Source organism: Linepithema humile, chromosome 7, assembly GCF_040581485.1.
Source record: "Linepithema humile isolate Giens D197 chromosome 7, Lhum_UNIL_v1.0, whole genome shotgun sequence".
NCBI classification, from domain to species: domain Eukaryota; kingdom Metazoa; phylum Arthropoda; class Insecta; order Hymenoptera; family Formicidae; genus Linepithema; species Linepithema humile.
Window position 1 is genome coordinate 15,645,256 of NC_090134.1, and position 16,523 is coordinate 15,661,778.

The 16,523-nt window shown below is 34.6% G+C and overlaps 3 protein-coding genes across 3 annotated transcripts; 2 read left to right on the forward strand and 1 right to left on the reverse strand.

Moving 5' to 3' along the window:
• Positions 1 to 63: 63 nt before the first annotated feature.
• Positions 64 to 7,562, reverse strand: kz (putative ATP-dependent RNA helicase kurz). The gene is made up of 17 exons (XM_012377368.2): positions 7,421 to 7,562; positions 6,775 to 6,951; positions 6,416 to 6,700; positions 5,746 to 6,118; positions 5,126 to 5,361; positions 4,703 to 5,054; positions 4,139 to 4,388; positions 3,899 to 4,067; positions 3,534 to 3,766; positions 2,934 to 3,157; positions 2,238 to 2,483; positions 1,863 to 2,052; positions 1,650 to 1,790; positions 911 to 1,114; positions 572 to 790; positions 399 to 496; positions 64 to 191 (listed from the first exon to the last, which is right to left on the reverse strand). Exons 1-17 carry the CDS (start codon positions 7,493 to 7,495, stop codon positions 115 to 117), a joined length of 3,549 nt encoding a protein of 1,182 aa, XP_012232791.2. The 5' UTR covers positions 7,496 to 7,562; the 3' UTR covers positions 64 to 114.
• A 248-nt stretch (positions 7,563 to 7,810) lies between these two features.
• On the forward strand, positions 7,811 to 9,617 carry LOC105678227 (heme A synthase COX15). Its single transcript, XM_012377383.2, has 5 exons — positions 7,811 to 7,963; positions 8,062 to 8,191; positions 8,406 to 8,538; positions 8,601 to 9,228; positions 9,344 to 9,617. The coding sequence occupies exons 1-5, from the start codon at positions 7,811 to 7,813 to the stop codon at positions 9,596 to 9,598; spliced, it is 1,299 nt and encodes a 432-aa protein (XP_012232806.2). The 3' UTR covers positions 9,599 to 9,617.
• Positions 9,618 to 9,764: 147 nt separating this feature from the next.
• Positions 9,765 to 16,377, forward strand: RecQ4 (RecQ4 helicase). The gene is made up of 7 exons (XM_012377356.2): positions 9,765 to 10,444; positions 10,991 to 14,134; positions 14,346 to 14,633; positions 14,747 to 15,082; positions 15,412 to 15,574; positions 15,664 to 15,986; positions 16,066 to 16,377. Exons 1-7 carry the CDS (start codon positions 10,334 to 10,336, stop codon positions 16,294 to 16,296), a joined length of 4,596 nt encoding a protein of 1,531 aa, XP_012232779.2. The 5' UTR covers positions 9,765 to 10,333; the 3' UTR covers positions 16,297 to 16,377.
• The last annotated feature ends 146 nt before the right edge of the window (positions 16,378 to 16,523 follow it).

The window sequence follows — 16,523 nt, forward strand, 5'->3', positions numbered from 1 at the left end:
AATCGCAAAGATAACCTAAAAATCGGGTCTCTAGACTAGAATCCCCTCTTTAAAAAAACGTAATTATCGTCAGATATATGTATATACATCATACATCAAATATTACATTCTTCTTTACAAAGGTGGCCATAAAAGTGCTACTTCCGTATGCGCAGATTCCGGCAGCCACTTCTGATAAGCTGATAGTAAAACTGAAATTAAAATATATTCCATATTTAAATCAAATTAATGATATAAATGCATGATTGTACAAAGTACGTTTGCAAAAAAATAACAAAATTAATTTTTTTTGTGTAAAAACCATAAAAAAAATAATTCCATTTATTCCAAAATTAATTCTATTATTTTTCATACAGACGAGAATATTATATTATACACAAATTAAAAAATAATCTTACATTTCTTGTCCAAACTCCAAGTATCCAGTAGTTTATCTTTGGACATAATTCCATGCGATAATAGCATTTGTGTCATCGCTTGTGTACGTGGTATTAATCTGAAAATAAAAAGATTAATTGAATTAACTGAAAGAAAAAGAATCTAATGAATAAAAAAAATAAAGAACAAATACTTGGCCCATGATTTAGTGATGCTGCCAGGTGTCGTCAGTAACGATGGCACGAATCGTTTCAACTTAGGACACACTTGACCCTCCAAGAAAAAATAGGCAAATAATCTAACACCATCCACCGTCAATGGATGTTCTATGTTTATTGGCGGTAGTTCCCATCCGGCTCTTCCAAATGTGCCAGACACGCGACAGATGATTTTTCCGGTTTCAGAATTATATCTATAAATGTATTGCAGTAAAAATTGATAAGAAATAAAAGTACTTATAAAAATTAGAATTTTTATCAAGAAAAATAAAAACTGGTGTTGGGAAAACATAAGATAATTGCTGTAAAAATACCTTGGTGGCGGATCAGCCAATGGTTCGCTGAGGTGACATAACGCAGGTGCAAATTTCGGCAACCATTCAGGTTCTATCGCTGTGACACCGCGCATGTACATCTTATTTGTTTCATACACCTCTTGATAAACCACCCATTCAGGACTAACTTTCCGTAGGGCACACGAAGAATGCATGAACACAGGTTCTTCCATTTCTGGCGTCCTAAAGTGACAATTAAAAATTCAAATAGATTTTATAAAATTTTTCAGAAAGCTTTTGGTATCTGTAATTTGAAAATTAAAATATAAACTCTAATTTACAAACAAAAAATAAAATTTTAAGGTAAACTGTGATTAAATAAAAATAGTTTTTAATTTAAATATGATATATAAATAAAAATTTCAGAATAGATTTGATTTTGTGTCTTATAAAAGTAATCATTTTTAATTTAAAAAAATTTTGACGTCAAATTTGAATTCAAAGATAAAAATTCTTAAAAATCAAGTTTCACGAAAAATAGAAAATAAAATTTTAATAAAAATATAATTTTTCAAATTTGTGTCTACTATATTAGGTCTGCCATAATAAAAATTAAGCTAGAGATTCAAATTTAATGACTCCAAAAACCTATGAATACCGTGTGTGTTTTACGAAATTTCTATAGAAAACAAATATTCTCCCTTTTTTTAATGAAGTATATAAAAACTTAAACGGTTAATTAACTTAAAAGGTAATTGTAATAACGAATAGTGCGTACCTGTAAGCATACTTCCACTTTGCCTTGTCCTGATCCTCCTTCACCTCGTCAAGTGAAACTTTCTTTGCCACTTGATCTACCATACCCGCGAGAACTATTTGACGCAATAATTTCGCTTCTGTATTAGTTGGTAGCGTCATTCTGTAAAAATTTTTTGTTTATTACACAAACAAATCAATCTCAATATATAATCAATCAATATATGATACATACTTTGGGTCAATAGACAAATTTAGGTCCGGTATATTTAAATTAATTTCATTTGTTAGCTGTTGTCTAAGTTTCTTTATCTCGACTACAGCTTTATGTCTCAAGCCATTTTCTTCGCAGAAAGACAACAACTTTCCTTCAGATCCCGCATATTCAGCAGCTGCAATGGCTTTTATCAGAACCATCGGATCACCTGCATAGAAAGAATAGTATCATTTTCTTTTACGTATTTACATAATTACGTATCATAAAGATGATCGTATTTATCACAAAAAGATGATCGTATTTATCACAAAAAGATGATCAAGAAAATAATATCTCATACTAATATAATATAATAATGGATGATATATAATATAATAATAGTTTCATACGTACCAAGAAGCAAACTATTGCCAGTACCAGCCCAATGACGACGTATTTGCAGCCATTTGTTCTTAGCCGAACCCTCCATGCTAAGCGCTTCTATTAACACTTCTTGAACGCTGAGAGCCGCCACCATGCATATTGTGTATTTCAACAAGTTATGCTGATGCGACAATGCCAGCATTTTGCCGTAACGTGGAGCAACCGGAAACGCGGCGATACTATGCCCAAGAGGCGTTACTTTCGCGCAATACGTTTCTAAACAACAAACCATTAATTTTTGTAAATTATCTACAAATTTTACATAGAAAAAATACTATAAAGTAACAAAAGATCTGTCTACAAAAGTATATATATTAAGAAATCGGTTTTTTAAATCATAAATAAGTCAATTTATGATAAAAAATAAATCGAAAAATCGGAACAAAATAAAGTAAAATCCATTTTGAAAATTTGTTAATTAAAAAGTTGCGTAAACAAAACTTCAATACTTTTTTTTTAAATAATCTTGTAAATATGACAAAAATCGCTATATTTTTCTTTTCCCAAATTTTTAATACACCCTTTTTGAGACTAGATTTCTATTTAGCACATAGAAAATTACAGATAACTATTCCTCTTTCTCGAATAATACACCTGTAGATGTTGTCATAATTTTTAACATCTCAATTGTGCAAAGACTTTTTTTAAATAAATTTAAATAATTACCTTCCTGTTTCTTCGGTGGTTGCTGCAACGCTCCGAGTAACATAAGGCGTTTTTCCGCGGATTTCAGTTGCACAATGTCCGGCGGCGTAGGAAACGGGAAATTCACGACCTTGTCTATATGCATTGCCTTCATTTGCAGTAGTAAATCATCCACTGGTTTCCGTTGTATCTCTGATTGGCCGTATTCCTCGAACTGATTATTATACATAGCTGATGAGAATAATCTACAAAAAAATTATATATATATACAAATATACATTAAAAACAATTAAGGATTAACATAAGTATGTAATGCATATATAATATAATTATACATTAATGTATTATATTAATATATAATTAAAGATATAAAAACAACTAAGGATTTATATCTCGAGAGCTTGCGTGCCTTTTTTTCTATTTCGAAATAAATATGAAGCTAACGCCATGCAAAATATATTACAGTATGATTGTTAAATACACAAGTGCAAATTCTCACATTCGACAGAGTGTCGTGTGCATCAATGTAGCGCAATTTGACGTGTAATTGAACGCAATACGTCAGTTTTTATCATATTGTACCGTGTTCAATAAAATACTTGCTTAACAGTCACGAAATACCTGTAGCAATGACCAGGTTGTGTCCTGCCCGCTCTGCCGGCGCGTTGACTGGCCGCTGCTTTATTTGTGTAGCAAATATGATATGTGCTCACACCAGTTACTTTATCGTACATTCTAGTCTTACAACGACCACTATCTATCACGTATCTAACGTTGGGAATCGTTAGTGAAGTTTCCGCAACATTGGTAGACACCACACACAAGCGACATCCTTCCGGCGGCGCTTCAAATACCTAGAAAAAAATCATTCGTTACTTAATAACAAAATCAATTCGTCTTCTTATTTTTGTCAAGACTCATTAACTTGTAAATGAGTTGCTAATTCTTAGTTATATGCGTATAAACAGTATGTACTGTGTATTTACTCTGGCTTGTTTATGACTAGGCAAAAAAGAGTAGAGGGGCAGAACCCATAACGGCTGAGAGTTCGTCAATCCCTTGAAATCGATCATGTCTTCGTCCTCATCCTCGTCTTCGTCATCCTGTGCATCGATTAAATCTTCATGCGTATCGTCAGTGGGAATTACTGAATAACTAAACACAAATGTTTCCACGTACATTTTTCGGGACAAAGACCAAAATGACTGCATTATAAACGTACGTACTCGTCCAGATTGATATTCGGAAGTACAATCCGTTTCTTTTGCCTCTGCTTGTTGCGGCGTAACGCTTCCTCGGCATCGAAGTCATCATCGGTATCATCCTCTTCACTTTGCGTCTCGTTTGTTACTTCTTTCGAGGGTGACTTGCTTTTTTCCAAGTTGATGGACTTAACTTGTTGTCGAAAAAGTTTATTCTTTCTCAGTGGAAATGCTTTGCGCAATTTACGTACAATCGTGTGCACTTCCTGTTGACCTGTGACATATTCGAAAAATATTCTCTTCAGCAAAAATGACAAATATAAATTAAAGACTGTCAGACAGAATTTTAAAAATTTATGTTTACATGAACGAACTAGCGACTATGACGAAAATTAAAAAGCATCAAGCACTGTTCCATGCACTATGTTTAAATGTGTGATAATGTTTTTCTTTTGTTGAAAAACAGTATCTATTGAAAAAGATCAAAAATCGTGCGTCATACTAAATAAATTAATATTCTTCAAATATGCCGACAATATAAATGTAAAACTTTATAATACACAAAAAAAACAATCAACATTGTTCTACCTGTTAAAAATATTAATATACCGCCTTCTGGTAGACGAGTATGTATCTTTATCGCTTTGCGCAATGCTTCATTGACATAATCCTCGCTTGTACGTCTATTGAAGTGTATCGTTACGGGAAATTGTCGTGTTTGAATCGTGATTACTGGCGGTTTCACCTTAAACAGCCTCACATTTTCTACGAATTCTTCCACACGCAATGTGGCCGACATAATTATTAGTTTTAAAGGATCATTGCGTTTATTACGAAGAGGAACAATTCTCGACAATAGACCTATCAGGATATCAGTGTACACGCTGCGTTCGTGTGCCTCATCCAGTATAATTACAGAATACTTTGTCAATAGAAAATCCTGTGAAACAAATAGAGAAATTATAAATCGCTTGTATCGTATCAAAATATTTAAAATGAGTTATTACCTACACTTTGAATTTCTTTCAACAAAACACCATCGGTCATGAATTTGATCTTTGTTTCCTCTGTGACATTTCCCTCAAAACGAATCAAATATGAAACCTGTTTTTGGGTAAGGTTCATTTCTTCAGCCACGCGCTTACTCATTGACATTGCTGCCACTCGTCTTGGTTCGGTTATCCCAATTAACTTATTTTGAGCGTATCCAGCTTCGTATAAAAATTGAGGCACTTGTGTTGTCTTTCCTATGACAAATTTAAACAATAAAATTAAAAAATATATTAAAAGATGTTTAAAAATAAAATTTAATTTAATTTTATTGATTATTATTCAGCCATTTAATTCCTAATGTATTAATGATGCATGTACAACTTTATTTCAAAAAACATTTCCCACTTATAAAATTTTTACAAAATAAGTTTAAATATTTGATCAAAATTTTCAAATTTAATATAAAAAAAATAACAAATAATATAAGTAACTTATAATATAAGATGTAAATTTAAAAAATTGCTTTGTTTTCATCAAACTTGATTTCTAAAATTTTTTATCAAGTTTTCATAGTCTTTAAATTTGAATCTGACATCAAAATTTAAAATTCAAGAGAATATTATTAATTTTTTACTCACCACTTCCTGTCTCTCCAGTAATTATAACTACTGGATTTTCATTTATTGTTTCAACTATAATTTGTTCTTCCGCAACAACGGGTAGTTTTAATCTAACTGACTGTATTTCCTGCTTTCTATTAAGAGGTACAAATACAGAAGGTGTGCGAATGTTAGGATTATTATTTTGCTGTTGTACTCTTTCTTCTGGTTTATCAAATCCCTGTGACTTAGTCGGAATTGTTCTCTCATCTACATTTTTAGGAAGATCTTTCTCATCACTCATTTCACTTGTCATAATGTCAGGAGTAACAATACTATTGATAACATCTGGTGCTTCATTGTCACTTTCATTGTCACTTTCAATATCACATTCACTGTTACTGTCACTAGACTGCATAAATACTCATTTTATTATACTTTATTTATTTAGTATTTCATTATACACAGTATCTCAAAAATGGGATTAACTTTTTGTTGTTTTTCAAATGCTCTCTACTGACTTTTTTAATCTTCAAGCTTTATATTTACTTATTTAATCTTTTAAAATAAACATATAAAGCTTCAAAATGTCACTAATTGTCAGTAGATAATATTTATACATAACAAAAAATTTAATCCCATTATTTTTTAGATAAACTGTGCATTTATCACAATTTTATGATTCTTATCAGAATTGCTTAAAACTTACTTCAAATCCAACCACATTTTGATTAGATGTATCTTTGTCTTGTTTTTTATTATCCAAAATAGCTAATCTCTTCTTTTTACTCCCTTTAATGGAATTTACACCAGCTTCTGTTGCATTGCTTTCTTCTTCTTCACTTGTCTTGCATTTCAATTTTGAGATTGGTGTCTCTAGTTCTCGAAAATGACGCTTCAAACCTTTATTTTGCAAAGATGTTAAACTCACATATTGTTGCAATTCAGCTGGAGACACTTGCACTTTTGCCAAATTTTCTAACAATGTCGCTCTCTGCGTTACAGAACAAACATTATTTTAAAAATTTAATATACACCTGTTTAATTGATAAAATAAAATGATAGTACCTTTAACTTTTTCTTCTTTTGCTCTATTACTTTCTCCAATTGTTTTCTGCATTTTTTTGATAGTACCCGAGTTGTTACTTTTTTATCTATCTTCTTTGTTTTTCTCTTTTTAGTGGGTAAAACAAGAGCATTACAATTATCATAATTATCTGCATGATGTTCGATATCCACTGCAATCTGAAATTTCAAATTCAGTTAAATGTAATCATACTGGTGCCTACTAAAATATTATATATATAAATTGATGTCAAAACATACATAGTGCATTAGTAGATTGAATCTATGAAATGTAGTATAATTTATCATTTTACACAAATTGTTTTTAGTAGAATATATATTGGACCTTCCAAAGTGTTTACTATTATGTTTTCACAATTAGATAAATTAAAATGTTCAATAGACTTTAATTTCTTTCAGTGTGTACTAGTGTATTCAACTAAATTCATAAATGATTTATCACAGAAGAAAACACAATTAATAAAATAATTTATGTTACAACAACAATAATGTTTTATTAATTCTTTGGAGACCACACCTTTTATTGTACAAATGCAATTACTACACAGTGAAAAAGTAAATAAAAAGTGGAATATACACACATGTATATAACCTAATATGATTATGCTATAGGATAAAAAATGTGTACCTTCTTGGTGGTAGAATTATCGATCTCTACATTTGCAACAGCTCTAGACTTCCAATTATACCTTTTTCTCCCCATTTTTTAAAATACAATCAATGTTTTTTTTATGCAATACATGTGCAACATGTGTCAATTTCTATTCTAACCTGCTCTAACCAATTTCAATTCCACACCAATTGTCCACGCTTGCGCAAGAGATAGAAAAAAGGACAGAAGATATGTCCTTCTCTGTCACTCAGTTAATTACAGAACTGCAAGACGTTTCCATATAACCTCTATAGAGAAAGAGAATATTTTTATTACGTTTTTATTAATGTTTCATGTACATATATCGGTGCATATAAACATTTTATTTCGATATTCTTCATAACTATAAATTATTTTAATTGCAACATGTTGAATATCGTAAAATTTACTAAACTATTAAGAGTGTGTAATGTCACAAAATATACATGTAACCGGCAACATATTTTTATAAATGCAAAAACCTATGTCACGCGTACTAATGTTTCTGTGAGAGAATATTGTTCATTCCTGTTGCAAAAGGTAATAAGTTCTTAATATATATGATAATAGTGTGACATACATGATAAATTGTATTCAATAAGTTGAGTGATGCTAGATATACTATTTTTAATTAACAGAGACCACTTAAAGAAATAAATATCGCAACTCGTAATTATGGAAGTTCCTCAAAAAAGAATAAGCATGATAAAATTGTGGGATCCTGGCTGCTTACCTGTGGCGGTATGGTTTTTGTAGCAGTTGCATTAGGTACTCTCATTTATTTCATATATTATTATTATATTTGTACTGTAATCAAAATTATTGTGGAAAAAACAAATGGAAAATAGAATGGTGCTAAAATTTATATTATATTTACTGTATAATAAACATTAATAAGTACATGATAAATATATTGTATTGCATAAATAAAATGTATTTTGAATTAGCAGAAAATGATTTTTTCTTTTTTATGTATATTTAGGCGGTATAACAAGACTTACTGAATCAGGTTTATCTATGGTTACTTGGAGGTTGCTTGGAGAAAAAATGCCTCTTAACAACACTCAATGGCTTTCCGAATTTGAACGTTACAAACAATTTCCCGAATACAAAATGTAAGAGATAAAATTACAATATTGTGTTGAAATATGTATGCTATAAAGAAATTTTTGTCTAGAACCAACCAGAACATGACATTGGAGGAGTTTAAACGTATTTGGTGGATGGAATACTTGCATAGAATGTGGGGACGTTTAATTGGCGCAGTATTTATAATTCCAGCAACATATTTTTGGTCTAAGGGTATGCTAAAACGTGGAATGAAAACACGTGTTGTCACTTTAGGTTTGTTAATTGGATTACAAGGACTTATGGGATGGTACATGGTCAAATCCGGATTAGAAGATCGTTTTGTAGAACCTTCTGATGTGCCACGAGTATCACAATATCGCTTAGCCGCACATCTTGGATTAGCATTGCTCATATATACAGGATTTCTTTATAATGCTTTGGATTATTTAATTCCTGCTAAAAAACTGGCCGTCAATTTCTCTAATAGCAAAATTACAAGTAATGCAATGAAGACTATAAAAAGATTTAAAAGATTAGTCCACTCAACAAAAGGACTGATATTTTTCACTGCTTTATCGGGAGCATTTGTAGCTGGAATGGATGCTGGTCTTATTTATAATACCTTCCCAAAAATGGCAGATAAATGGATACCCGATGATATAAATGCTATATCTCCAATGTTGCGAAATTTTACGGAAAATCCAACTACGGTTCAATTTAATCATAGAATTTTGGTAAGTTGTGTATATTTTTTCATTAAATATTAAAAATTGTGATTTATTTATTCACACATGTGCATGTGTATGTACACAAGCACACGTTATTTATATAAATATATATTTTGTACAGGGAATCAGTACTGTAACATTAATAACCTGTTTGGCTATTGTGTCTCGTAAATATAAACTTCCTGGTCGAGGGAGAAAGGCAGTGGCAGCAGTACTTTGTGCTGGTTATCTTCAAGTACTTTTAGGAATTACAACATTATTAAATCATGTTCCTGTAATGTTAGCTGCGTCACATCAGTCTGGTAGTCTTATACTTTTAAGCACTATAATCTGGCTGTGTCATGAATTGAAATACTTAGGAAAATTTGCTAAATAAAGATGTTAAGTCAAAAATATATTTATTTCAGCAAATTTCTTGTTCATTATATAATAATAGTATTCATACATAAAGTTCATATATAGATATGAAAAACGTTCTAAATAAGACATCTTGAGAACGCTCTAAAATGTCTTTAAAAAACATCTTTAAGATGTCTTAAAAACGTCCTAAAAATACGTCGTTTTTTAATTTCTTTAACGATTTTGAATTTTGCAATAAAAAATTTCAAAAATTTTTCATTATTTAAGTATTTTATGAGCATCCTAACACTGTTAAAAGTAGCTCAGAAACAAAAATAAGGACGTAGAAAAATTAAAATAAGTCCCATTGGAACGGCCAGAAACGCTCCATTTTAGCCGGGATTTTATGAAATTGTTAACAGGAACACATGATATAGGAGCTCGCACTTATTATCGGTTTCGTCATGTTGTAACAGTTAATCAAAAGATGCGACTAACTTTCGTGCGAGCTCCTGTATCAACATGTGTTCCTGTTAACAATTTCATAAAATCCGGCTAAAATGGAACGTTTCTGCTAGGGAATTTTGTCTAGATCTTTTATGTTGTCGTTTTTTTTTACCTTGCTGTGAGGCCTGTGAGTGTGTCATGTGGTGTCATGTTGCTGATGTTTACGCGGGAACATCCTGGAGAACACATAACCTTTAGCGTAATTTGAGCTGCCAATGCACTAAGAGCTCATTTATATCTGTAAATTGTTTTACTTCGCTTTAACATGGAACTTTTTGAAGATCCTGTTTTTAAAACTAAGTACACAAAGAGCAAGCTTCGCGTGAAGAAATGGGAGAGTAATTTTATGGAAAAATATGGACGCAAGCCTAATAAGGTGAGTTGCCTGTCACAATTTTATCGTATATTTTATAATAATATTAAATGTAATTGATATTTGTTTGTTATATATATCCAAATAAGTCACATATTGAATAAATTATAATTAATAAATACATTTACTTTAACAATTGCGAAAATACGGTATTTTAAAACTTGTTAAAAGAACTTGAATTTTTACATATGTTTACTATATTTGGATAAAAATCATTGATATTACATGGAATGGCCCATATGAAGTTGCAAGTTCATAATTCTAAAACTACTATCAAATCAAATTTATTTTTATATATTTTTTAGTAAGTCTTTTATAATGATAAGAATTGTACTGTTCTCTCTGTCTCAATAAAGGAAGACAAGACTTTTTAATTGGAATTTATTATGAACAATAATAACATTTTTAGGTTTTATAGGAAAAAATAAATAACATTTTTTTTTGTAAAATGCATCAAAAGTTATGAGCATTTGAAGGATTACATTTTACTCTGCATTATAGATATTTTACATATCACTCCATATTATCTCTCATTTTTTTTCATTTTAGAATGATATAAAAGAAGCAGATGTATCTATCAAAGAGGCATACAAGATGTACTGGAAATTAAAGACACGTGCACTTGAGGAAACTCTTACAGACATTACGTTCTGCGATGATGTGCAGAACAATGTATCAAACAAATCGCCACAAAAGCTGGTGAATGATCAGAAGCAAGATAAGAATCCGAGCCCACAAAAAGTCACAAGGGATACAGAGAACATAGACCCTCATGATAGCAAATGTTCTACAGAAATTAAAAACTTTAACCAATTGGATACAGTAAAAAACATTGAAGGAGTTTGGGGCGACCATTTGAATAAGAGCAAAGACCAAGTGCCAAAGAAGAAACAAACTTTATTAATTGGTAGAACCTCCTCCTTCCAACTTTCTAGAAACAAGTTTGAGAGTTCGACTTTTACTAAACGAAATCCGAGAAAATCGCTTTCGTTGACCAAAATAAAGACCAAGTTTGAAAAGACTGACAATTCAGATGTTGATCAATTGGATGCTGATAGCAAGGATAGCATTGATGTAACGGCTGACGAAATAAAGTTTACACTCGGCGAATCGGTAAAAGTGATATTTGAGGAAATGAAGTCTGTTCCGCATTCCATTAACGCTGTTCAACAACTGGCCGAGGGTCACGTGACTGGTGTGAACCGTAATCTAGATCAGGGCTGGCTGAATCGATGCGCAAAAGATAATAACTTGGACATAGCGACGTTCAATCAGCAGAGGCTCTCCGGCACCAGTGATTCTGGAATGGAATCAACCGAGTCTAGTATTTATTCCCCAAAGGATTTGGCGCCTACCATTCATTCCACCACATTATTACAAGTCTCGGATGAAGAAGACTTTATATGTAACAGTGATTCTGAAGAAGAGCGTAAAAAAAAGCGCATCAGAAATTTCAAGAAGCAACTAGACGGTCATCAAGACGGCCGCGCTGCGAAGCGACGATGCGTTGAAATCGATTCTGCAATCGCTCTGTCCAATAGCGCGACTGATAACGATATATCTAAGTTGACTCCTGATATTGAGGCGAGTTTTAATTTAGTATCCAAAAGTGGATATAATGGAAATAAAATTGACAATGTTGATGCATTCCAATTCACTGACGACATTACCACGAATTTAAATCAGTCGAATAGAACTCAAAGTGATAAAGTTGTTTCAAGTTTAAAAATTGAATCAAATATTAAAAATAAGAGAGTAACATCTGAAAATGTCTGCTGCACCAATATGGATGAAATAAATGAATCTAACGTGACAAATTCTGAGGACTCTTTCCAGAAAAAACCAGTGAGGCAACGTGCATCGCGTCAAAGTAGAAAACAAATATCGTATGACGATTCCGATCCCGATTACGCGGAAGAGGAAGACAAGGATGTAAAAGTGAAGGTCACACGTTCTCATTCCATTAAGAGATCTACAAAGCAACCAAGTAAAAAGAAGACAATGTACAGTAAAGAAAAACTTAATAAGCAGAAAGAATCTTTCAGAAAAGAGCTCGATTTGGAGAAAAATAACGAAGAGCAAAGTTCAGACTTAAAAATAGGAAAGATTCCAATATATGGCGTGGAAATGACACAAACGATTCCTCGTTTCGCGATGAAACCAGCCGGCAATGGCGATCTCATTACGCAATTTTCCGAATCGGTTTGTGTCGATGCGACGGAAAAGGACGCTGTGATACCGCTGAAAAAGGACATAAAATTGACTGCGAAGGAAAAGTTAGAGAAGAAAATAGCTGCTGGAACAGTAAATGATAATTATGTCAGGATAAATCTAAAGAAGAAGGTGTTTGTGCGAGGTAAAAAGAACTTTAATCTGTCCAAGTACAAAAGGAATCAATGGAAGCAGAAGAAGAAGGATTTGGCGTCTAGCGAGAATAATTTGGATGCGTTGGACTTGATGGACAAAAATGGCACGACGTGCTTCAAATGCGGCAAATCCGGACACTTTGCTAGAAATTGCCCCGCTTCCAAGGGCGACGCTCTTCTGCCCTTGGAAGAAGTGGACGAATCGTCGAATTTCCCGACTCTGGAGGAGGCCGAAAAGATGGCGAATGAGAATGCGGTTGTCGCTCATACTCATAGAATCGATCGGCTTCCGGAAAGGCCGTCTCACTTCACTGCAAAGGATTCCTGTTTGCGGAATGAAAAAGAAGAAGAAGACATGATAAAATTATTCAGTGACGAATTTGACTTCGAAGAAGACTCGAGTGAGAGGGGAGACACGTTAACTTGTGGACACAAAATACCGCAAGAGCTGCTGTCCAGATTATTGCCGCCTGTGGTGGAAGCGGTGAATCCACTGTATCCTGTAAACGAAGACGGCAGTCTTATTGAAACCCCGATGGAAGTCTTCGAGGCGCTACGCATGTTCGGCCACGAGAGCTTCAGGAATGGCCAAGAGAAGGCGGTGATGAGAATCCTGTCGGGCCAATCCACCCTGGTGACGTTGTCGACGGGTTCCGGGAAGTCTCTGTGCTATCAGCTGCCGGCGTATTTGCACTCCCGCAACACCCGCTGCATCGCTCTGGTGGTATCGCCCTTGGTGTCCCTAATGGACGACCAAGTGACCGGCGTGCCTCGATTCCTGTCCGCCGCGTGCTTGCACACCGGCCAGACGCCGAAGGTGAGGGAGCGGGTGATGCAGTCGGTGAAGGACGGCGAAGTGAACATTTTGCTGGTGTCGCCGGAAGCGGTGGTAGCCGGCGAAAAATCCACCGGTTTCGGCGCCCTCCTCAGACAGCTGCCGCCGATCGCGTTCGCCTGCATCGACGAGGCCCACTGCATTTCCCAGTGGTCGCACAATTTCCGGCCGTCTTATCTGATGGTCTGTCGCGTGCTCAGGGAGAAGCTGCGAGTGAAGACGGTGCTGGGGCTCACCGCGACCGCAACGAGGACCACGACGGAGAGTATAACGAAGCAGCTGAACTTGCACGACGGTGTGGCCGGCGTCGTATCGGATGTGCCGTTACCTAGAAATCTTGTTCTAACGGTGTCCAAGGACGAGAACAAAGACCAAGCCCTGATCGCACTGTTGAGAAGCGAGAGATTCCGAGAATGCGACTCTGTGATAGTTTACTGCACTCGCAGGGAGGAGTGCGACAGAATCGCAGGATTATTAAGAATATCGTTACAAGTAAGTGTTAGAATCACGCAAGTCTTTTCCTTGTATCGAGAATTTAGCTTTTGATTTCATAATTTAATATATCATAGTTACAGTGGAAAGTCGTGAAATGTAACGTAACAACAGATGTTTTTTCGATTCGCATACTAACTTTGAATTTTTTTCGCGAGGGAGCTTGCCATGATATGAACATGAATTATTAAATTCAGAAATGTATTTGCAGGAGGCGCAAAAGCCTGAGAATCCGAAAGCGAAAACGTCCACGATAGCTGAAGCTTACCACGCCGGTATGACGGCTCACAAACGCAAAGTTATACAAAAAGAGTTTATGAGTGGAAAAATTAAGATTGTGGTTGCCACCGTTGCGTTTGGAATGGGCATCAACAAATCGGACATTCGGGCTGTCATTCATTACAATATGCCCGGCACCTTCGAGGGATACGTACAAGAGATCGGCCGTGCCGGAAGAGACGCCGTCACGTCGCACTGTCACTTATTCTTAAATCCCAAGGTATCGTATTCGTCGTGTCCGGTTAAAATTTCAAGATTGTTCTTCAAACAAAGTCTGTTTTACTCACTTTGAGAGTTCCGCTTTTTTAATTCAATCTGTTATTCCTAAAACAGCAAGACAGCGATAAGTGGGAATTGCGCAGGCACATATATGCGAACGGTATCGACAGACATACAATCAGACACTTGCTTCAAAGGATTTTTATTCCTTGCTCTTGCGCGAAAATGAATGACAAAAGTTTGGATCGAAGATGTCCCGGTCATGAGGTTGCTCTTTCTGTCGACGAGACAGTTCAAGCTCTAGATATCACGGAGGAGACGATTTTGACGTTATTGTGCTACCTCGAGCTGCATCCGAAGAGATTCATCACCGTGCTCTCGTCTGTATACGTCCGAGCGCGGGTTTCAAGTTACAATGGACCGCAAGCTCTCAAACGAGCCGCGCAATCTGTAAGTTTTATTTTTATACATAGCGATCTTTTTCAATAATATTAATGGCGTTTTTATTTCATATTACAAATATATAATATTGTATTCTTCTAAAAGCAGAATTACAGATTATGCACAAAATATAGCGAAAAGTTATTGAAATAAGAATAATACGAAAAAAAAGATAAAAATATTGAAAGAATATGCGTAGACGAAGGGAAGAGTTTGTGAAAACTTTCTATAAAATTGTGAAAAGTGATGTACATTCAAATAATTGAGTGCCTATTCGATTTGAGAGAATAATATCTACTAAACAGAAATTGATATCTTGCAAATGGATCTGATTTTAGTCACCACCGCTCGCGATGGCAATAGCATTGGACATGCGGAAAGGGATTTCGCACGAGAATAGCAATATCATAGAATTTCCAGTAATCGAGGTCGCATCAGCCATTGGCTGGGACAGTGGCATAGTGAAGAGTCATCTTAAAAATTTGGAATGGACGACGGGAGGTGAGAATTCTGTCAAGTTTTTTTTCTCTTGGAAATGGATTTTGTATTTTTCTTCAGGACATGTTTCACTTACACGACATATTTCTCAGCTAACGGCAAGGCGAAACGCTCGGCAATATCGGTACATTACGACAAACTCGGCTTACGAGTGAAGGCACCGGGCGATCTGACGGATGTCGAACTGGACGAGGCGTTAGACGCACTGATTGCGCGCACTCAGTCGCAGGAATCCTTGCGTTTACAGCAGCTCGAATCCATATCTTGCGCGCTCAGCAAAATCAGCACATCTTCGATCAAGCACTGTTCGATTTTAAACGATGATGTCACAAGGAGATCGGAAGAACTCAAGAGTGTCATCAGAGAATACTTTCAGTCTGATTCTCCGATAAAAAATGTCGATATCAGCTTTCAGGTATGCTCTTCAATAAGAAAATTTGTTTATAAATCTCTTCGCTACAAATGACACACAAAACTGTTCTTATTTTTGACAGGATAAAGTGGCGAATGAGCAGCAGATCGCTGCTGATGTGCGCAGTTTGATAATGAGTTACGGAGACACCAAATTCACCGGTCGCGCTGTAGCTCGCATCTTTCACGGAATACAAAGTCCAAATTATTCCGCTGTGATTTGGAGCAAGTGTCGTTTTTGGAGAACTCATCTCGCTGCAGACTTCAACGCTATTTGCAAAATCGCGACCAGGGAAATTTTAGCGTTACGATAGGGATTGGTTTGAATAATAGTACGTATGTAATGTGCGCTGAAATAACTTTTTGTTGCTTAAATTAAACATTTTATTTTTAATCAGAGTAGGTATTTATAATGCCCTAAAATAAATTAATAATTTTTAGATTTGCTTAAAAGACAAGAAAATTTAACATTAATTTATTGAAGCTATTAAAAAGCTTAAAAATAAGTTGTTATTTAACAAGGTGCATACATTGAACAGAT

Excerpts from the sequence above, each read along its gene's own strand:
- kz (XM_012377368.2), bottom strand. The coding sequence starts at position 7,495 with ATGGGGAGAAAAAGGTATAATTGGAAGTCTAGAGCTGTTGCAAATGTA. Across the intron at positions 6,119-6,415 it reads AAAATGTGGTTGGATTTGAA|TCTAGTGACAGTAACAGTGA; the intron begins GTAAGTTTTAAG and ends GTATTTATGCAG. Across the intron at positions 1,115-1,649 it reads AAGTGGAAGTATGCTTACAG|GACGCCAGAAATGGAAGAAC; the intron begins GTACGCACTATT and ends TTGTCACTTTAG.
- LOC105678227 (XM_012377383.2), top strand. The coding sequence starts at position 7,811 with ATGTTGAATATCGTAAAATTTACTAAACTATTAAGAGTGTGTAATGTC. Across the intron at positions 7,964-8,061 it reads GTTCATTCCTGTTGCAAAAG|AGACCACTTAAAGAAATAAA; the intron begins GTAATAAGTTCT and ends TTTAATTAACAG. Across the intron at positions 9,229-9,343 it reads AATTTAATCATAGAATTTTG|GGAATCAGTACTGTAACATT; the intron begins GTAAGTTGTGTA and ends TATTTTGTACAG.
- RecQ4 (XM_012377356.2), top strand. The coding sequence starts at position 10,334 with ATGGAACTTTTTGAAGATCCTGTTTTTAAAACTAAGTACACAAAGAGC. Across the intron at positions 15,083-15,411 it reads TCAAACGAGCCGCGCAATCT|TCACCACCGCTCGCGATGGC; the intron begins GTAAGTTTTATT and ends ATCTGATTTTAG. Across the intron at positions 15,987-16,065 it reads ATGTCGATATCAGCTTTCAG|GATAAAGTGGCGAATGAGCA; the intron begins GTATGCTCTTCA and ends TATTTTTGACAG.